The 22065-nt window shown below is 45.9% G+C and overlaps 1 protein-coding gene across 1 annotated transcript; it reads left to right on the top strand.

Moving 5' to 3' along the window:
* The first annotated feature begins 460 nt into the window (after positions 1-460).
* LOC119386994 (THAP domain-containing protein 5) lies at positions 461-4566 on the top strand. The gene is made up of 4 exons (XM_037654293.2): positions 461-1060; positions 1134-1209; positions 1524-1701; positions 3497-4566. Exons 1-3 carry the CDS (start codon positions 608-610, stop codon positions 1694-1696), a joined length of 702 nt encoding a protein of 233 aa, XP_037510221.1. The 5' UTR covers positions 461-607; the 3' UTR covers positions 1697-1701; positions 3497-4566.
* Positions 4567-22065: the final 17499 nt, after the last annotated feature.

The raw sequence follows: 22065 nt of genomic DNA, 5'->3' as shown, positions 1-22065 counted from the left end.
TTCAAAATTTCTTTATTCTTTTTTATTCAAATTCTCCGCTTCATTGTTTATATGATTTTCTATTTCTATGCTTAATTTTTTTTTCATTTTACTTCTTTCCTCTTAAAGAGAAAAAATCTGCGCTTTACTTTAACAATTAGATTTTAAAAAACTATCCGGTTCTTGGCCAATCCCCCAGCGTGGGTGTGTGCCAAAGTTATAGAATCTACTCTACTCTACTCTACTCTACTCTATTCAAAGGCGTAGGTAGAGTTCACGCAGCGTCCAAGATGGCGACCACGGTGACGCCAATGAAAAGTATAATAAAAAAAATAGGAAGTGAAGAAAAAAGAGAGCCCCGCAACCGCCCCGCCTTTTTCACAAGTTGTCCCAGCGCATGCGCTCACCCCAAACAGAAAAGACGCGAAACGTCTCTTCATCTCGGAGGCTTTGCTTCTGGCAATACCGGTTGTCCCGGCGGTCCCGGCCCCTGCCAAACCCTTGCGCCCCTAACTCTCAGGCGTGGGAGTGTGGGGATTAAAAGAGAGTTCGGAAAGAAGGGGTGGATGCGCCGCGGGCATAGAAGTTCACGGACGGGGCAACGATCGGCGAGAGGCACGAGGACATCATGGACGAGGCGAAGCCCCGATCGGCGAACGGTGCTCGGCATCGCGGACGAAACAACTGTCGACGGAGCGAAGCCCCGATCGGCGAGCGGTGCTCGGCATCGCAGACGAAACAACCGTCGGGCGTGAAATCCACAATGTATTGTGTGCTAGACTACTGCCCCAGCAAAGTCGGAGACCCAGTAAGCTTTCATAAGTTTCCCCGAGACGAGGAACAAAGAAACGCCTGGAGAGACTTTATTCGGGCTGCCGGACGGCGTTATTGGACGCCGAGGAAGACGAGCTTGCTTTGCTCATTGCATTTCAGCTCGGATTCTTATCAGACCAAGTATGCGGCCAGCTTCGGGATTCCGAAGAAGCGTTTGTTGGTGCCCGGCGCCGTGCCGACGGTGTATCCTGCTGCTGCACAGAGTCTGCTGCCCTCTGAAAGCGGGGCAACTGCGCCGAAGCGTCAGGTTCGTACTACGACTGCAGGCATGTTTGTTGACAGAGTGGTGGTAATGCTGGCGTGTTTGATGGTGTGCGCAGTGCGTGGCCGAAGTTGACAGCGATGGGGTTATTCTCTTCAAGGAAACGGCCATGGAAGAGACGTCTTCGACCACAGGTATTTGATTTTCGTTTATCTGTTTCGTTGTAAGCCTCAATCGCTCTGTCATGTGCTGAGTGATGAAAATTAAAATTTGGCTGATAGGCACGCTCTCTGATTAACTAACCCACGTAGAGTAGGCCACTTAATAGTACTTTGTCATTTGTCTTCAAATTTCTTGGCATGATAATTGGAATTGTCTGTCGTGCCAATCGATAAACCACTGACATAGTGGCAAGCATGCCACATGCGGCCTTGTCCTCTGAGTGCACATGTGATTAACTATGCTTGCCATCAAGACTGACCTCTCTGATTATTCCCTATTGATCCAGCACGTGATCATTGCCCCAGCATATCGTCACCACGCGTAGCCTCAGCAACGATTGGAAGCAGTACATGCGACTCCCAGACGCAGTGTGCCGTGCAAGTGTCACTAAAGTCAACGCAAGTGCCAGTACGTCCAAAAATGCGCAGCATCGATGTGCAGACAGAAGGTTCAAGCTAGACTGGGTGCGTATGGAACGAGCAACATATCTGGAATTTACTTAAAATACACGAGGAGCAGGCATGCACAGATATGCCAGTAGTGAGCATTGATGAGTTTGGGTATAGGGAATGAGCTTATTCTTGTGCAATTTAGCATTATTGAGTGTGTCGTGTGGGTAACAGCCTATAGATGCCTGTCAGCATGAGACTTTCCCACCTCGATGGCCCTATGGTTACGGTGCTTGAATGCTGACCCAAAATACATGGTTCAATTCCAGCAGTGGCGGTTTCACTTCATAGGAGGCAAAATGCTTGAGACCCATGTACTGTGCAATGTCAGTGCATGTAAAAAACGCAAAGTTGTTGAAAATTATCAGAAGTTTGCCCTTTCTTGTGGCATCCCGCGAGTCACTTTAAAGGGACCCGAAACATCTTTTTCTAAGTTTTCTCGGCGTTTAGGCTAGAGCATCATTCGCACCACAAATTAAGCGACGCACCGTGTACCAAGGCCACTATGGACAATTATATCTATACCCTCCTTCTCACCACTGCCTTGCCTCCTCAACTCGTGAGACACGCTGGCAGTGCTCTCATGAGCGCTCTCGACAGTTTGAGCTTCACCCAGTCATGGCCGCCGATATTGCACGCCAACAGGTTAGGCACAATCTCGGAGGCCATGGCCCGGTAGAACGCAATCTGGCAACAGAGACAAAGCTCGCGGAGTGGTTGATACCAGCTCCGACAGGTGCCGCCATACTACCAGCCGATCTTATTTTATTCTCCTGTACGGTGACAACCTGCAAAAGCATGCGGACAAACAAAAAGAATTCGAGAACAATCACTAATAAGCGTAAACTCTGGCAATGTGGTTGTGTCTTCAGGGGTGAAGTTACAGCCACAGACACGTGGATCGTGGCGTTGACTGGATAGCGAGAGCGCGATGCTCATTGCAGCAACAAGCTGAAGCGATTCTGCTCGCCGGATGCCTCACAAACATTACACGATGTTGCAGCTTTACAAGTCACCAATTGCTAAATATGTTTTACACAACACAGCTAGGGCAATTCATTGTGTCCAAGAAAAGAAACATCGAGATGAACACTGTCGCTCAGCTCTCATCAACACGGAGCACTTCGTAACACAGGCAGACGACGCTTGCTGCCCACAGGAGGTTCAGTGACATGGAGTAAGCATATCAGATCAGTCGCTAGGTGCTACGTTTATTGCAACAATTCTATGTGTAAAATGCGCATGAAGTTGAAAACTCGTTTGGCTGGGGAGCCACTATGATCTGTAGCGCTTCACACGTTTAAAGCCTTGTAATAAATTACACAGTTGACGCAGAGAGCTTAGATAGGTCTTCAAATGATTCTTCGGACTTGCTTTACCGGCTCAATGCGTTTATACAAAATCGTCAAAACTGTTTCAGGGTCCCTTTAAGACAATCAACCCATTACCAAACCAGCATATGGCTTCCTGAAAAATGTGTGTAGCACCTGATGGGCATTGCTCTGTAACTGATGACTGAAGAAAAAATAGCTTGTATATTATGGCACTGAGCTAAAGCAGCTAAGAGGTACGTAGTGTGGAGTTGTAAGAGGCTGGGACTAAAATAGTAGCTTCTTTGCCAAAGACTTTACTTTGATCCTTTGATAAGGGGCTGTGTTTTACAGTGGATGAGCGCAAAGTCTGCCCTACACGGACTTACTAGGGAGGGGGTGCCGCGATTAACCTCCGCTCCCCCCTGAAGGGGAAAGGAACCCTGTGCACGCCTATGTCTACGGCCCACTTGCATTACAGACCGAGTGCAATTTTACAGACATTGTGCTCCCATAAGACAAGCAGCCGAGGTGCTCAGCACCACAGCCACCAGAACCCTCACTGAGTTTTCTGGACAATCCAGTGGATGCCACTTATGAGCCAACTTAGGAGGACTTGGGACCGTAAGTGTGCACAGTGGCTCAAAGTAAATTTTTCTTTCTATGCATAGCTTGCAGGTACTTTTTGCACAGCTTACAAACATGCAACAAACTGTACCTATGCTTGGCTTACAGGTACAGTTTGTTCGTCAACACAGGTACTAAAGCTTAAATGTTTCTCAAGAAATTCACATTAAAAAGTAAATTTTTAAATATTACCTCTTAAAATGGTTGGGACGTCAAATATGTTGCTTCCACATTCTTTGTTTGAAGCGTTTCTTATTGCTCCAGGAGTCATGACAGGCACTTTAAGATGAATAAATTCTGAGTAAATAAGTCCTTAGCTCATTATTTATGCTAAAGCAACCAACAGTTATCCATGACGTGGGATTAGATCCTGGTGGAAATGAAAAGACCGTGATTTATAGTGACAGATTCAAGCATTCTTTTCGCGAGCTGAGTAGGATTTACATTTTTAAATCACATTTAAAAGTAACAAAAAAACTGTATGTTACGCAGCCTAGCGGAAGCACCTTGAAGCTGGATTATGGAATAGTTCACTTTGATGTATGTGTATATACAGGGTGTTCAAAATTAAGCTTTATGATTTTCTTAAAATTCAGCACTGGGAGGTACGTGAAAACAACCTTTGCAGATAAGTTTTTTATCCAGGGCGACATGAAGACAATAATTATCGCTGTCAGCCGCCCAATTAACTAAGATTGAATGATGAGCTTTTTACAGGGGTGGAAGTGCTGCGCCATTTGCGCCACGCTGCGCCAATCCGCTTCTGCTGCTCCAAAACGCATTCTTGCGCCGAAACTGCTCCCAAGCGGTCTTTGGTGCACGGCCTCCACGATGGGCTCCGGTGCGCTGCCGGAACCGACCACCGAGGCTATGTTTGGTGCCTCATGTGCCGCTGTCATCCGTGTCGTGGTGCACCCATGCGAGCTTATATCATCATCATCACATTACTTGGCGCGCTCTCGTGACGTTGTCGAAGGCGCAAGAAAGCTAGCGAGCCTGTACAGGAGCTAGCTGCAAGAAAGTAGAACACTGTAAAGAAAGTGAGTTGTGCTAACTATTATAGTCAAAATATTCAAGATGGTGGCGATGACGTAATTACTTGGGACGCTGGAGCGGCAGTATTTCCGAGTATTGGCCATATTTCGATTGTGACGCTGGCGGCAACGTTATTTTATGGCGCGCTGCGCGCACGATGCGGTTGCTGTCATCCTGGCCTGGGATTGCGAACATGAATAAAAGTAAGTGCGTTGACGCTTCATAATGTCGAAAAGGTTCTATTTACTGAGAATATTTAATTTGATGTGAAGCCATGAGGATAGTGTGAGCAGGTGCCGCGGACGTAAACGCGCGACCATTATTTAGAAACTTCGCATTAAGGAAACAGCTGTATAGCTGAGTGTGCAATATGGATTTTGTGTCATAAGTCTGGATGAGAAGGAAAAATTTGTTTTATCTATTTGCGGTAAATGAAGCCACTACCAACCGCGAAACCACTCACAGGGCTTCGGTTTGTGTAAGTCGGTTGGACCATTTCTGAAACACATTTTTTTTAGTGAGAGCGTGCCTCTCCATGTGCAGAATATTTTGCATTGCACACGAGCCCTTAGACATTATAAATGCAGCATGTAAACGCGCTCGTGCAGCGACGAGCTTAGTCTCGTCGCTGCACGACGAGGCTAAGCAATCGGTCGCGTTGTTCGATTTTGGCTTGTCAGAACCTGCGCTCGGCTCGCGGTCGAGTACACTGTAGCTCGTGTGAACATTAAAAAAAAATTCCTCTGAAGTGTAGTCAGGTTTAGCAACGAAAGATTTCTCTTTTCCTCTCTGTTGTAATGTCGGCTGTGTCGCTTTAATGGTGGAACAGGAACGTATTTTTATACAGCCTCATGGAGTTTAGCATGGAGGCAACCATTATTTGTTGATTTGTAGTCTTCAGTTGTTCATGTCAGCTACGGTGTGTTTTATTACCATGAACGTTTTTCATTTGTCAGTCTATATATATATATATATATATATATATATATATATATATATATATATATATATATATATATACATATATATTGTTTGTGTTAAATGTGGTTGGTTCAACAGTATTGAATGGTTTCTAATATCGTTGGAATTTCTCGTGTTTACCAGAAATAAAAAAAAATTTAAGAACAGTGATGTTTGACCCTAGAATTCTGCTCCAAAACTAACTTGCATTGCTCCAAAACACATTTTGGTGCTCCAAAGCTGCTCCAAAACAGCATTATTGCTGCTCCCTGAGCTGCTCCAAAACACTCAAGCCCGCTTCCACCCCTGTTTTTAATGAGTGCAGCAAGCGGGCATGTTTGTATTGAAAAGTTGTTGGCAGTCGCATTTCTACACAGTTCCACTTGGAAGAATTCTTCTAACATCTCTGTGCCCCGAGATGTCCCGCTGCAAAGTTTAATTGGGGTTTGCATGATTACGCATGCAAGACGGTGAGCACTGGCGCAAAGCTCCTCCCCGATGTGCCGCGGCAGTTGCATGCGGTGTTTAAAGGGACACTAAAGGCAAATTATTTATGTCAGAGTTAAAGCTCAATGTATGACAACTTCTAAAATGGCAATATTATCAACAGCAGTGTCCTACTTACTGAGAAATTGTATCACATGATGAGCGCCACGAGTGGGACATTTTCGAAGTGATCCCGATGACGTATGAGAGTCTGCCTACAATAAATCACTAGTAATCAAACTAGCAGCAATAAAAAAAGAACCTTCCGTGCATCAAAAGACGTAAGAAAATGCTGTTTGTTCGTTTCCGTTTGATTCTTGGAAAAAAGAACCTCTGTGGCGTTGCCATGGGGAACGGCGCGTATGGTTCAAAGGTTCCGTTTTCGCCGAACTGCGCTTCGCCCGGCGCCCTGCTTCGCTCACGCGGTCGCGTCTCAGTGGTAGTTTCGGGATCGCGTACTGCCGCGTGTGTTTTGCACGCTCGTGAAAGTCGCTCTGACAGAAAGTTCGACAAAATGCCACATGCAACGACGCCGGCACTACGAACCCTCAGCAGCATACCGCATTCATCGGGGCTCAGGTCACTGAATTGGAGCCCAGCGTCGCGAGCCAATGTCTCGTTGTCAAGTTCTTCGTCCACATCCATTGCGGCAAGCTTCGATGGCCGTTGTTGCTGCTGTGGGTCCCGCTACTTTCGCTCTGCTGCTACTAGTGTCGGCGGCCGCGCAGTGAAGACGGGCAACGTTGGGCACGGCAGCAGTGACGTATGAAAGTCGGATTTCAGGCTGGTGATTTGAAGTGCCCTAACGCGATGCGGACCACTAAAACGTGATTTTATTTCAAAATAAGCACTTCCTTGGCATAAAAGTAGCACTACGAGGTTTCTGGACCACTATTTCAACAATCAACGTCGACTTAATATTTGCCTTTAGTGGCCCTCTAATCTGACAACTGGTCGAAGGCATAGGCAAAGATGATAACGGCTACCCTTTGCTACCGGCTGGCGATAGCAAGCAATGACTGGTTATTTAGCGGCAAAAAACTGTGTTTTTTTTTTTTTTGCATTAATTACCGTTCGTTGGACATCAATACAACGCTGCTCCGTCATCGTCTAGCTGTGGCCTCCGAGATTAGCTCCGGCAACGCGTCGGCGCATTGCCGAAGCTAATCGCGGAGGCCACAGTCTAGCAAACTCGCGGCGCAAGACGGCAAAGCGCGCGACGAGTCGGACAGTTTCCACCAGTGCCTAATCTGACATCTCGGTAGTGACGACACAGTTGTCTGTATATAAAAAAAACGCAGAGCTGCACGTCGTCAAGGGCAGCTCCATGTGTGCGCACACGCCGTCAAAAAAGAAGAGCAAACGACATGGATACCACGGAACATTTGGAAAAGGACTCTCCACATGCGGCACGAACTCGAAGCGTTATGGCATGGAGCAAGGATTTTTATTTTTCTTTAGTGGCGTCGCCTGGTGTCACGATAACGAAGTGCAATTCATATACTTCTGCAACAACCGAATATTGGCACTGCCAATGTAAAAGCTTTTTTTTTTCTCTCTCTCTCTCTTTTGAGAAAGCCGGCACGGTTAGCGTGGTGGCACCCGCGAGTGGCTGGATGAGGTTTGGGGGGAGGGGCAGGCCCATGCATGGCCCGCAGCGGCAACAACGCCAGGTCGAGGGGCTCAGGCCCGCCTGCCCATCTCGCGCACACCCGCATGCTCAACCAAGCTCTCGCAGTCGCTGGGGCTTCAAGCGCGCCGGCGGCAGAGCCGCGGGGCAACCGCAGAAGATGCGAGCGGCTTCTGCTCATGCCAAAATGACAAAATTTGGGGCAAAATCTCTAGCTTGTCGGCGGCGAAAATTCGTTATATCAAGGGTGTCTCCCGCTGCCACTTTGTTACCTAGAGGTCGCAAATACATGTGCTTCTATGAAGTAACGGCAGGGAATAGAAAACTTCGCAATATCAAGGAATTCATTGTATGGAGGTTCGTTATAGGCGGTTTTAACTGTATATACTTCCTCTTGATTTCAGTTGTGGGAACGCAAACAGCAGTCTCTGTTCAGCTGTCTCATCAGGACTGGCGCCCAGCTCACAGGTGACAGCCATGCAGGCTCACCGGGGTACAGTGCAAAGTATGGAACGTACTCACTGCTGGACACCTCAATGAATCGTATAATTGACATGCAGCTTGTGCAGGTGAAATTTTTTGTTTGTTTGTTTTCACGTGTACAGCATATCTGCATCAAAGAGATTAAATTTTTCTTTTCCTTGACCTCCTATTGCAGTCAAATGCGGTTACCAGCAGTTGTGTGATGGAATTAGAAGGGCTGAAGAGAGCACTAAAGGGCCTTGATGACAAGAAAGTTTGTGTGCATGAGCAGACCGGCATACCGAGGTGCACAAAAGCATGGAAAGACGACACCTGCCTGATATTCTTCACTTAATTGGTGCTTGGCATGTTGCCAAAGGTTAGTACCTTGCTAGTTGAAGGGATCCGGACACCGACCAAATGATTTAAGAACGAGTGCATTTGACGTTTCGGCTCCCCCACGGAAACCATGTTCACAATGAAGTTAGTACCTTACGCATAATTTGCATGATATCTCACTCTGTCAATAGTCGAAGTGGTTGATTTACAGTAGGGGTCTCAAACACATGACCCGCCAACCTTTCGCCAGCGGCCCGAACATGAATCTTTGTCCCATGTTTCTTTTATGACTTTGTGACTGTTTGTAACATTGCTAAATGGTGTTTGCATCATTTTCTCACCGATCGCGATTGATAACACTTTGTTCGGGTAAGCTACACAGACATGACTGTTCTTAAGCAATTTTTTCATGAGGCACGCTTATTCGGTCACCTTGTGCTGAAACTCTATACTTCGGGATCAGTGTCCAGATTTTAGTCTTTTGTCAATCGGTATCGATGTTTCTCGAATCCTGACGCCAAATCCCCTTCAGAAATGACACATATAGAGGAGGATATGGGAAAGGCCTTCTTTCAAATGGCAACGTTAACTGACATTTAGTTCAACCCCCCCCCCCCCCCCCCCCCCCGCTTCCCACTTCTTCGCTGTACCGGCCCTTCGGCGGGACTAAATTTCGTGACTGAGGCCCGGTAGCTGATGTGTGTTTGAGACCCCTGATTTACAGGCTGCTGAATGTCCTTGTCAGTGAGACAACTGTTGGCCACCAGGGTCACTCCTAGAGGATTTGTGATCATCTCTGGTGAAGCCGAGAGGAATGGCTGGCACAGCCTTTGGCATAGCAGGCATATGAGGCCTCACTTGGTCCATGTGACATTGTTTCAGTTTGCTTGGGCAGGCCACTCGCGTGTCCTGGGTTTTCGTGAAATTACTCTGTAGCCACCTTAGACCCGTATGAAAGCTACGAAGCCATACTGACTGACTTGTGGAGTGTTGTATGTCAGATGTGCTGTGCTTCCAGTCAATGTTATCACGGGGGTAGGGAATGCATAACATGAACCTTTTCGTTTCATATCTGATATCCTTCAGGTGCGAATTATGATGCACTCTCTGCAAATGCGTCAAATTTGCATAGCATAATTTCAAGGCACTCAACATTACATCCCAAGAAAGAAAATGAAGAAATGTGTTGTTTTGTGTGAGTTTCAGTAATTAATGTTAATTAGCATGTAACTAAATATCTAATTATTCTGCAATCAGTCAGCTTCAATACTTTCATAAAAAGAATAAAATATAAGGCCCAGAATGCATGCCCAGCATGTTTTTTGGTTGTATTTGTTTCGAGCAAAGCAATATAATACTCTTGACGTTAGTCCTGGAAAGTGGCATGTCAAACAATTGTCGAACCTGGTAGTGTCTCCAGTAAAGTGATCCTCTGCAGCAATACACAGCACAATGAAGTTAAATGACCACTGGTTGTCCACTCGGGAAGCCTGGATAAATGTGCAGGCTGCGTTTCAAGCCATTTGAATAAACACGCAGTGCGTGACGTGCCTCCATAGCTATGTGTACAGTTGTACACACAGCCGCTGAAGGGGATATCACAGCAACATTTCCGCAGGTGGCTTGCCTTCTTTTACAGGTGTTTATATGATAGTACTGATATAAGAATCTGGCTAAGGCATGCTGTCACACTGCATCCATTCACTTTCCTGAGACCATCATTAATTATTCTGACCACTCTTCTGGTAAGGCTGTTTGGCAGAGTTAGGTACCAAAGTTAGGTACTGAATGTGGTTGTGGGCCATAAGTTTCTAGAAGATTTCTGCCATGAACTGCGGTCTGCTATCTGACACTAACATGCATGGCAGCCAGAATCGACTGCCAATTGCTTTTAAACAACTGTTCAGCATAGTTGCCTACATTCCTAATTTTGTTTTGTCTAGGGCTGAAAAAAAAGAAGCTTCAGGCTGCCTCCCAATCACGAGGCCGCAGTGTGATTGAAAAGTAGGCGACCTCCATCATTAAGCACCTCTACTTTTCGGTGAGGATTACTGCAGCAAGAGTGACGACTGCTGAAAGAACAGGCGAGCTTGCGGTTGCCATCTGGCTGTCATTCCTCAACCATGTCCAGAACAAGCATTGTGGCCACAGTGAGAAATATGCCAAATGCGAGCATGGGGACCTCTTACCAAGAAAATGGATTTTTCCGGGTGCTTTTCCATGAAGCCTAGTAATCTGCGAATCGTATCACGGGGATATCTTTTAGGGCTCCTATGCCAAAAGAATAATCCTTGGCAATCACTAACGACTCTTAGAAACTTGAGGATGATGATGGTGTTTGGTTGACGTATTTCAAGCAAGAAGAATGTATGCCTGCTCATTGCTTTACTCCCCATTATTTGTTCTTGTAACCCTTCACAATGTTTCTTCGTTCATTTATGGTGTATACTTGGATTTCATTTGGCATGTGCGAATATTCGAGCACTTCGAATGTTCGAACGAATATTGCAGTATTCGAATTCGCTTCGACACGAATTTTAATTATTCGAAGTATTCGAAATGAATGAATATGAATATGTTAGACTGCATGAAGCCCTCCTGTAAAGGTGATTTCACTTCAGCTTAGGAGTGCTATGTCGTGCAAACATCTGTCCAGGAAAAATTCACACAGCCACAAAGCCCACTTCAAGGTTGAATGAACATATTACCCTCACATCAATTAGATTTTTTTTTTTAAGTTTAAGAGCTTGTTGTATGGGGCTTATATGCTATAAGTATAGTAAATTTTAACCCCTTGAGGGTTTTCGCCGTACATGTGCGGCAGAAGCTTCCTGGTACCAAAGGGTTTTTGTTGTACATGTACAGCATAGCGTTTATTTTTAAAATGCGCGCCTTTTTCAATCATTTCTGTTGCTTGGCCTGTGCTGCCACACTTCGGAAATACGTGGAATTTTTTTCATGCGCCAATGTCTCTCCGCTGGTTTTTTTTTTTTTTTTTGTCTTTTTTCTTTTGCTTCCCTAAATGGCGCGCTGGCTGTCGCTTGCCCATCCGAGCACATTCATGGTGCAGCTGGTTTAAAATGTGCGCCTTTTTCGATCACTTCTCTTGTTTTGCATGAGCTGCCACGCTTTGCGAATACGTGGAAGTTTTTTCATGCGCTGATGTCTCTGTTGTTGCTTTTTTTATGTTTCGCAAAATGGTGCGCCGGCTATCGCTTGCAGTTGGTTTCAAATGCGCGCCTTCTTCGATCTTCGCCTTCTCACGCTTGGAATGTGCTGCCACGCTTCGGGAATACTTGGAATTTTTTTAATGCGCTGATGTCTCTCCGTCTTTTTTTTTGCTTTCCAAAGCAGCGCGGCAGCTTTTGTGCATCAGAATGCGCGCGCACGCGGTCCGGCTATTTTCGGTTTTGTCCTTCAGGTGGTTTTTGCTTCTTGCACCCGCAGTGCTGATGGCTGTTTGGTTTCTAATCTCTCAAAGGGTGACCGCTTGTTACTCTCTCGATTATTGCTCCCCGGGGCACAATTGCATGTTTCCGTGCGACGCTAAATTACACAAACAACGCCGCTGTGATTGTGTTTCCTGTTTTTGGGGTCTCGGAAAATATAACTACGTCTTGTTGGCAATAAGACGAAGGATTACTGTAGCTTTTTCACTCGTTTTGCTTTCCGGACGGGCGCACAACCATAAAGTTTTCTTCCGTGCGCTCATTGACACAGTTCGCTTACGCTATGGAAGCGCGCGCCGGTTCCTCTGCTGCCGGTGAGTCGAGCAGCGATTCTTCCGATGCAGACTACTCCCCAGCCTTGTATAGTTGTGCGTGTGTCACTATTTGCTTTGTCGTTTCCTGCTTTGTGCATTGGTACCATGGCATATTGTGCTGGCAATAACTATTTTAGAATATGTTACAGATGTCCGCTGACATCATGGGATGGCAGAGCTTGTTACTATGGGAAAAGTGACTGCTTTGTTCTACTGTTACATTCATGTTGCTGTAAAAAGATTTAAGATCCCAAGAACTGCTCACTCAGTTGCTTTTGTGCTTCTTTTATTATGCCAACATTTCACAATTGGTACACGAAAATCATACATTATGTTTAGTCATGGTTTTTGCCAGAGTGGTGTTCAAGATTCCCATTATTGTTACTTTCCGTAGAAAGACTGCTTGCACTTCACATCATGCTTTGAGCTTTATGCAACTGTCATGTCAGTTCAGTCTTTTTTGTCGTACAAGGTGACCAGAAAAGTCAACACTGGTGCAGACGTAACTGCCCAATGTGCCTTGAAAGCAGTTGGAATGTGTGTTGGAATAATGACTATCCAAAACGTGTGTTGCCAAAAAAAAAATGGAGCTGTTGATCGAGTGTAAGAGCAGCATACTGACACTTGGCATTCAGTGTTTCACATGCTTAGAAGTGCCTTACGAGACCCATTTTTTGTTAGTTGTAAGCAGCACATCAATTGCAGATGCATTGCAGTGCACCGAGAGTTCTGACAAACAAGTTGTAATCCTTCATTACAGTAAAACCTCGTTGATACGTTCCCATTGTGTACAATTTCCCGGTGCCAATGTTCATGATATCATTATCGAGCGAAAATGCGCAATGGTTTATTGAATTTGGATTGTACATTTTCCCGTATAGTACATTTTCCCCGCAATCCTTTCAAAACGTATGAACGAGGTTCTACTGTATTGCTTGTTGATGTTTGGCAGTACGTGGGAAAAACTCCATCTGAACTTGCGCATCTTTCCAACGTAGTGTAGGTGAAGCACAGTTGCTTTATCAAAAGCCTGGAAATGTAGAGTGTGGTTCACTGTTAAAGGGAACACTGAAATGTGCATCTTTCATATTGCTGGGTTCCTAACTACGAGTGGATGTGTATACATTGGTTGTGCAATGCACGAGTCTGCCGAAAGAAGTCGGGACTGTCAACCACCAGTAGTCTTACACATATGTATGTCACTATGCTTTTGCGACAGAGCGAAATGCAGACATGCCCTGCACGCTGGAGTTTTCCTAACAGTGGACGCATCTGTACCACTACCTGGCAACGTATTTCCGCCTTCAAGACCTTATCATCTAGCCTGTGTGCCAAGCCGCAGCAAGCAGCGACAGCTGTCTCGACTTCTGTAGCGAGTGCCTCTTAAAGCATACGTTCACCATAGTGTCACTGAAGGCCAGAAATTCGAAGACCTTTTTTAAAGGTACATGTCTGTTGTACTACAGATAAGCTCAGACTGATAACACACCTCAATTTTTCTTCACTGCTCAATCTATTTCTTACAGGAAAGCATGGATGTATTATTCATGGCCAGTATTTCTTCCACTTTTGAAACAATTGATGCAAAATGTGTACACAGCTTTTCCGAATAGTTGCGGTTCTCACTCCCCTCTCAAGTGCTTCTTTTTCGTTAGCAAACGGTGTTTCAGCTCATTGTCATGCATATAAATACGAAATAAAGCAATACTTTTCTTATGAACTCTACTTCAATTGGATGCAGGGCAGTCATTAAATGGCTACTCTGGGTACTTAAATCCAGTGTAGCGTTCTGCAGGAAAGGCATTCCTTATGCTGTTGACAACGCAGCTCGGAAGCACCTTGCAGTTGCTCCGGCCGAGCCCCTTATCCAGCGAACAAACTGCCTGTATGCAGTGTGTGTGTACCTGCTAAAGAAACGGGAAAGGATGAATTAGCAAGCATTTGCAAATCGGCTCATCTCCCAATGGCAAATGCCAACTACAGCTTTTCTGGGTGGGTTAATGACAATTTTTCACTTCAAGCAATAGACAGCATAAACTGTCTGTATACAGTATTTCCTGCGGATGACTGTGAATGTATGCATGATTCGAATCGACATATCTGTTGAGTCATGCTTTTAGCCTGTAGCCAGCACTGTAAAGCACACGTATATAAACACCTAGTGCCAGGATAAGGCATTGTGGGATGCATAAAAACAAAGTAAATCCACCCTGTACAGCAGTACCTTAGAAATATTTTTCGTGGGAATGGAGGGGGGGGGGCATTTGCCCTTTATGCATGTTCGTGCGTGCATTTGTATGTGTGCGTGCATATATACACGCGCAAAATTGACAATTATAGGGGGGGCTTGACCCCCCCCCCCCTCCCCGGCTATGCCAGTGCTGTACCACTTTTATTTAGCGGCCGTGGCTGTACAGTCATACAAGCAAACCGATTCTGTATTTCTACAGCGCTTTCAGAAGAGGTGGTACGCAGCCGCGATGATAAATAGCTCATGCAGCACATCACATTTCACACGCGCCCTTGACCGTATATGAGTCCTCGTACGCACACGTGTGGATATCAGGTGCATCGACACAGGTGTGGCACGTGTGTGCGAGAGCAGACGAGGCAGCACTACGTGCATCACAGCTTTGTGGGCCCACGTGACCAAGCTTCCTACACAGTGACGTCACTGCCCGACTCGGCGCCCAGAAACCGAAAGTTCACATAAATAAGGCACTATTAAATTATTTAGTGAGAATACATTAATCTTGGAGCGTGTATCATGCTTCCTGGGGCTATAAGAAACGTTTGCAAGAAAAAACGCGCAAGCCACAAATTTAATGGCACAACCCCTTTAAACACTGACTTATATTTTTATTTCCTCACTCAAGATTACTTTCGGCGCCTCTCGCGGCAAAAAAAGTGAAGATGCACTTGTATACGATCACGTGACCTTTTACTGGTGTCTATATTAGCGTTGAAATGCAGCGCACTTTTCATTATAATCTTTTCTAACTTAAAACGTGCAGATATGCCTTCATTTATACTGAGCAGAACAGTGGCGCCGCCTTCGCTTGACGTATGCTTATGAGCGGCAGCATGAACATTTTTAGATGAGGGCCTAGCGGCACCTTCCGACGAGTTGGAGAAGTTAGAAGAGCGCCTCGCGGCCTCCGCGATTAGCTCCGGCAACGCGTTGCCGGAGCAGATCGCGGAGGCCACGAGCGCCTGGCTCGCGAGGCGGTAACGGGACCACACGTGACGACGAGCGTTCGGAAAACTCATTCTACCTGCCGTTTATATTCAAAAACGGTTGAAAATGTTAGTAATGAAGGTGGTTAATCACAGTTTCACTCACTCCTGTGAAAGCAGAACCTTGAGTGGTGCTATCGGCATCACTATCGCTTCACAGCGTTGCTGGAGGACGCCTACGTGCACTTTGAAGGCTTTTCAGATCGAAAAATACTGCTCATAAAATAACCGAGCGCTTTTGGGATCAACCGCTGCATCTACAAACACTACGAAGGGTGAGCTTTCTGTTGCGCCGCGAGAAACTGGGTCGAGAAAAATCGGTTGCCAGCCCTTTAAATAGAAATTGACAACCACACGTTTGTAGTACGATATCACAAGGAAATCCATAGGGACTTTTCATAAAGAAAGCTGTTATTGCAATAGCAATTACGTGGACATTCTCGACGGGTCTTTGCCGTCGCCGTCATGCCCCGTATAAAGTCCAAATTGATAACGTCCCTCGCGCATCGTATGTTCTACCCGAGGGTAAAAGCGCGCGAGCGGGGACTACGAACGCGGCTGAAGCAGCGATCAATTGAGAGGCGGCCCAAATCCGTCGCTCGGAGGACGCATGCGATAAGATCACTCCGCGTGCAAGGCCTCTAGTCGAATGCTGCTCAAGCAGAGAGGAAACGCCCCGCCCATCTTGAAGGAGCATAAAAGGACGCGGGGGGGGGGGTCTGAAAATATATTCAGAGTCCCCCCCCCCCCCCCTGCGTCCAGATTTTCAGATTTCAGTGGTTGGTCTGAAAATATTTTCAGACCAGTGAACTTTGTAAAAATTAAAAAATCACGATTGGTGAAGATCTTCATTTTGGTCCACATTGAGACGCAATTTACAACGCGTGGTGCTCCAATAACAAATAAGATTTATATCTCAATCGAAAGCAAATAAACAGTTCTGATATGGCAAGTTTTATCGTTACAATTCTTTATTTAATAAAGAAAATAATTATTGAAGTTCTTCAATGATAAAGCTGCCGTATGAGCAAATAGGAATATGGCCGTCAATGGGAGCTTCAAAAATTATTTTCTTCCTTAAAACAAAAATTGTAATGATGAAACTTGCCATATCAGAATAACTATTTATTTGCTTTCGATCGAGGTACAAATCTTATTTTTATTTGGAGCACCACGTGGTGTAAATTGCGTCTGAATGAGGATAAAAATGAAAATTTTCTCAAATTCGTTATCTTTCTTGTATGATTTACAAACTTCGGTGCTCTGCAAATATTTCTAACGCGAAATATGCCTTCTGTAAAATAAGCATTGATTACTAAGATATTCATATCTTAGATATTCTAAGATATATATACTTAGATACACTAAGATATTCATGTCAAATATTATGAGGGAAATGTAAACATAAGACATTTTGGGAAAATTTCTGGAGGTATATACAGCAAAATAATTGCAGTAATATTATTGAGCATCGAACGCCTTACACATATGCCTTTGCTTAATATGTAAACCAAATTTGGTATTGGAAAAAGAAACGATACTCGCAGAAAAAATTTTCTGATAAACATCACTCGGACGACATTCTGCGCGATTCGAAATGCTCCCACGTGAACAAATATGTTTCAGATGCGAAGCATTTCTTGCTCGGGGGTATGTCCCGCGGCGTTGGCCTGGTCGTCCGCACTCACACTACGCATGCGCAACTCTCCTCCTTCCCTCTCGCCAACAGCTGCGCGTTACTCTCCACTTCTCTCCCAGCACCTGCTTGCGCTTCTCCTGCGTTCTCGCTTCTGCTCTCGCGGCGCATGCGCTACTCTCCTCCTTTAGTCTCCTCTCCTTCAAGTGGTAGAACGCTGCGCGCGTTCAGTCCAGCGCTTGCTTCGGTTGACTCCTCTGAAATGCGGGCTTGACATGCCGAAATTCTCTCCTGCGTAACGCTGCGATGAGCGCGAGCGCATGCGCGTCCCCTCTCCTCTCCTACGCTGCCCCCCTATCGCGCGCCTGTCGACCGCGTTCCCCGCTCGCCCTGTGAGAATAACGGTCAGGCTAGAGGGAAGACACGACGCGCGTAGTGTTCCTCTTCGCAGTCTACGACGCGAGGTCGTTAGCATGCCCGAGGTCGGTAACATGCCCAACGAACGCCAACGGAACGCGATCATGCAAGTGCTCCGGCTTCGCATCGCCTCATGGTCCCCTTTATCGGGAGATGGTGTAATTTTTCTCTCCGAAATGTTCTAGCAATGTACTCTTTTCAATGCAGTGAATCAGTACAATTTTTTTTCCGAATACATTTGGGATGGTCGACAAAATGGCTGGGACGTTTGGCGTGGAATGACCCAGAAGCGAGTTTCTCCACGCAAGGTGTCTTGATGTGGAGAAGACAGCTTTAAAGAAGCCTCCAATACCGGCATCATAGAGGGAGTTGGCTAACCTAGAAAAAGAAGTATCTTCTCGTGGAGCAGACAGGCTTCAAAATCAAACAAAATCTAAGAAGCGGGTTTCTCCACACAAGGCGTCCTGTTGAGGAGAAGACAGCTTTAGAGAAGCCTCCAATACCGGCATCATAGAGGGCGTTGGCTAACGTAGAAAAAGAAGTACCTCCTCGTGGAGCACACAGGCTTCAAAGATCAAACAAAATCAAAGAAGCGAGTTTCTCCACGCAAGGTGTCTTGATGTGGAGAAGACAGCTTTAAGGGAGCCTCCAATACCGGCATCATAGAGGGCGTTGGCTAACCTAGAAAAAGAAGTACCTTCTCGTGGAGCACACAGGGTTCAAAGATCAAAGAAAATCAAAGAAGCGAGTTTCTCCACACAAGGCGTCCTATTTAGGAGAAGACAGCTTTAAAGAAGCCTCCAATACCGGCATCATAGAGGGAGTTGGCTAACCTAGAAAAAGAAGTATCTTCTCGTGGAGCAGACAGGCTTCAAAATCAAACAAAATCTAAGAAGCGGGTTTCTCCACACAAGGCGTCCTGTTGAGGAGAAGACAGCTTTAGAGAAGCCTCCAATACCGGCATCATAGAGGGCGTTGGCTAACGTAGAAAAAGAAGTACCTCCTCGTGGAGCACACAGGCTTCAAAGATCAAACAAAATCAAAGAAGCGAGTTTCTCCACGCAAGGTGTCTTGATGTGGAGAAGACAGTTTTAAGGGAGCCTCCAATACCGGCATCATAGAGGGCGTTGGCTAACCTAGAAAAAGAAGTACCTTCTCGTGGAGCACACAGGGTTCAAAGATCAAAGAAAATCAAAGAAGCGAGTTTCTCGACACAAGGCGTCCTATTGAGGAGAAGACAGCTTTAAAGAAGCCTCCAATACCGGCATCATAAAGGGTGTTGGCTAACCTAGAAAAAAAGTACCTTCTCATGGAGCACACGGGGTTCAAAGATCAAAGAAAATCAAAGAAGCGAGTTTCTCCACACAAGGCGTCCTATTGAGGAGAAGACAGCTTTAAAGAAGCCTCCAATACCGGCATCATAGAGGGTGTTGGCTAACCTAGAAAAAAAGTACCTTCTCGTGGAGCACACAGGGTTCAAAGATCAAAGAAAATCAAAGAAGCGAGTTTCTCCACGCAAGGTGTCTTGATGTGGAGAAGACAGCTTTAAGGGAGCCTCCAATACCGGCATCATAGAGGGCGTTGGCTAACCTAGAAAAAGAAGTACCTTCTCGTGGAGCACACAGGGTTCAAAGATCAAAGAAAATCAAAGAAGCGAGTTTCTCCACACAAGGCGTCCTATTGAGGAGAAGACAGCTTTAAAGAAGCCTCCAATACCGGCATCATAGAGGGTGTTGGCTAACCTAGAAAAAAAGTATCTTCTCGTGGAGCACAGTCTTCAAAGATCAAACAAAGGCGTGCTGTTGAGAAGAAGACAGCTTTAAAGAAGCCTCCAATACCGGCATCATAGAGGGCGTTGGCTAACCTAGAAAAAAAAGTACCTTCTCGTGGAGCACACAGGGTTCAAAGATCAAACAAAATCAAAGAAGCGAGTTTCTCCACACAAGGCGTCCTGTTGCGGAGAAGACAGCTTTAAAGAAGCCTCCAATACCGGCATCATAAAGGGTGTTGGCTAACCTAGAAAAAAAGTACCTTCTCATGGAGCACACAGGGTTCAAAGATCAAAGAAAATCAAAGAAGCGAGTTTCTCCACACAAGGCGTCCTATTGAGGAGAAGACAGCTTTAAAGAAGCCTCCAATACCGGCATCATAGAGGGTGTTGGCTAACCTAGAAAAAAAGTACATTCTCGTGGAGCACACAGGGTTCAAAGATCAAAGAAAATCAAAGAAGCGAGTTTCTCCACGCAAGGTGTCTTGATGTGGAGAAGACAGCTTTAAGGGAGCCTCCAATACCGGCATCATAGAGGGCGTTGGCTAACCTAGAAAAAGAAGTACCTTCTCGTGGAGCACACAGGGTTCAAAGATCAAAGAAAATCAAAGAAGCGAGTTTCTCCACACAAGGCGTCCTATTGAGGAGAAGACAGCTTTAAAGAAGCCTCCAATACCGGCATCATAGAGGGTGTTGGCTAACCTAGAAAAAAAGTATCTTCTCGTGGAGCACAGTCTTCAAAGATCAAACAAAGGCGTGCTGTTGAGAAGAAGACAGCTTTAAAGAAGCCTCCAATACCGGCATCATAGAGGGCGTTGGCTAACCTAGAAAAAGAAGTACCTTCTCGTGGAGCACACAGGGTTCAAAGATCAAACAAAATCAAAGAAGCGAGTTTCTCCACACAAGGCGTCCTGTTGCGGAGAAGACAGCTTTAAAGAAGCCTCCAATACCGGCATCATAGAGGGCGTTGGCTAACCTAGAAAAAGAAGTACCTTCTCGTGGAGCACACAGGGTTCAAAGATCAAAGAAAATCAAAGAAGCGAGTTTCTCCACGCAAGGTGTCTTGATGTGGAGAAGACAGCTTTAAGGGAGCCTCCAATACCGGCATCATAGAGGGCGTTGGCTAACCTAGAAAAAGAAGTACCTTCTCGTGGAGCACACAGGGTTCAAAGATCAAACAAAATCAAAGAAGCGAGTTTCTCCACACAAGGCGTCCTGTTGCGGAGAAGACAGCTTTAAAGAAGCCTCCAATACCGGCATCATAGAGGGTGTTGGCTAACCTAGAAAAAAAGTATCTTCTCGTGGAGCACAGTCTTCAAAGATCAAACAAAGGCGTGCTGTTGAGAAGAAGACAGCTTTAAAGAAGCCTCCAATACCGGCATCATAGAGGGTGTTGGCTAACCTAGAAAAAAAGTACCTTCTCGTGGAGCACACAGGGTTCAAAGATCAAAGAAAATCAAAGAAGCGAGTTTCTCCACGCAAGGTGTCTTGATGTGGAGAAGACAGCTTTAAGGGAGCCTCCAATACCGGCATCATAGAGGGCGTTGGCTAACCTAGAAAAAGAAGTACCTTCTCGTGGAGCACACAGGGTTCAAAGATCAAAGAAAATCAAAGAAGCGAGTTTCTCCACACAAGGCGTCCTATTGAGGAGAAGACAGCTTTAAAGAAGCCTCCAATACCGGCATCATAGAGGGTGTTGGCTAACCTAGAAAAAAAGTATCTTCTCGTGGAGCACAGTCTTCAAAGATCAAACAAAGGCGTGCTGTTGAGAAGAAGACAGCTTTAAAGAAGCCTCCAATACCGGCATCATAGAGGGCGTTGGCTAACCTAGAAAAAGAAGTACCTTCTCGTGGAGCACACAGGGTTCAAAGATCAAACAAAATCAAAGAAGCGAGTTTCTCCACACAAGGCGTCCTGTTGCGGAGAAGACAGCTTTAAAGAAGCCTCTAATAAAGGGACATTACAGAAGTTGCTGCTCCCGAAAAAACACGGTCCCTTATGCATTCGCCTAAGACGACTCGAAGGCGAAAGCCGTGCGGCGTGGTTGTTTTATCGTGCACTTCATATCGACGTCCAACGTTCCCTAATTAACTATCACTAATTAACTGTCACTAATGTAACAATCAGTCATTAAATCTAATTAACGTTGGCTCATTAAGTCGGTATTCACATAATTTAATTATTATAACCAACTCTCACTAATTAACCTCGCTAATATACTTCAACTAATTAGCTTACCACTCACTTAATTTGCTTGACGCCACCTAAAGAAGCTTCTTTAGGTGGCGTTGGTAGTACGCGCGCTCGGACATGACTCGAATGGGGAGAGGTGTACGTGCAACGACGCCTCGCCAAACTTCCTTGGCGAGGCAGGCCAGGAGGCGCTGGGCAGGCATATCATGCACAACGCGTCTTGGGCGAGTGGGAAAGGCCATTACTACATTGGAACGCTACCGTAGCGTGCAGTGCGGCCGTGAATGAGCACATTGTCGCCCCATATCTTAACCACGGCCATGACTTAGCGTCGTGTCAAGTAAAAGCGTGTCCCCCCCTCCTCCAAGCCTGAACACAGGGGGGGGGGAGGGGGCAGGAACCCCCTGACCACCCCGTGATTTACGCCACTCGTCGCGTTTACATGAATGCGGCAATATGCGACAATAGCGCATCACCTTTTCCTAGCGCACCACGAGTAATGCGATGCGCTGGCGT

The sequence above is a fragment of the Rhipicephalus sanguineus genome, chromosome 3 (genome assembly GCF_013339695.2).
Source record: "Rhipicephalus sanguineus isolate Rsan-2018 chromosome 3, BIME_Rsan_1.4, whole genome shotgun sequence".
In the NCBI taxonomy this organism is placed as follows: Eukaryota; Metazoa; Arthropoda; class Arachnida; order Ixodida; family Ixodidae; genus Rhipicephalus; species Rhipicephalus sanguineus.
This window is presented reverse-complemented; position numbering and strand designations above follow the sequence as displayed.

Coding starts and splice junctions, on each gene's coding strand:
- LOC119386994 (XM_037654293.2), top strand. CDS start 608: ATGGACGAGGCGAAGCCCCGATCGGCGAACGGTGCTCGGCATCGCGGA. Junction 1,061..1,133: donor CAACTGCGCCGAAGCGTCAG/GTTCGTACTACG, acceptor TGGTGTGCGCAG/TGCGTGGCCGAAGTTGACAG. Junction 1,210..1,523: donor AGAGACGTCTTCGACCACAG/GTATTTGATTTT, acceptor CTATTGATCCAG/CACGTGATCATTGCCCCAGC.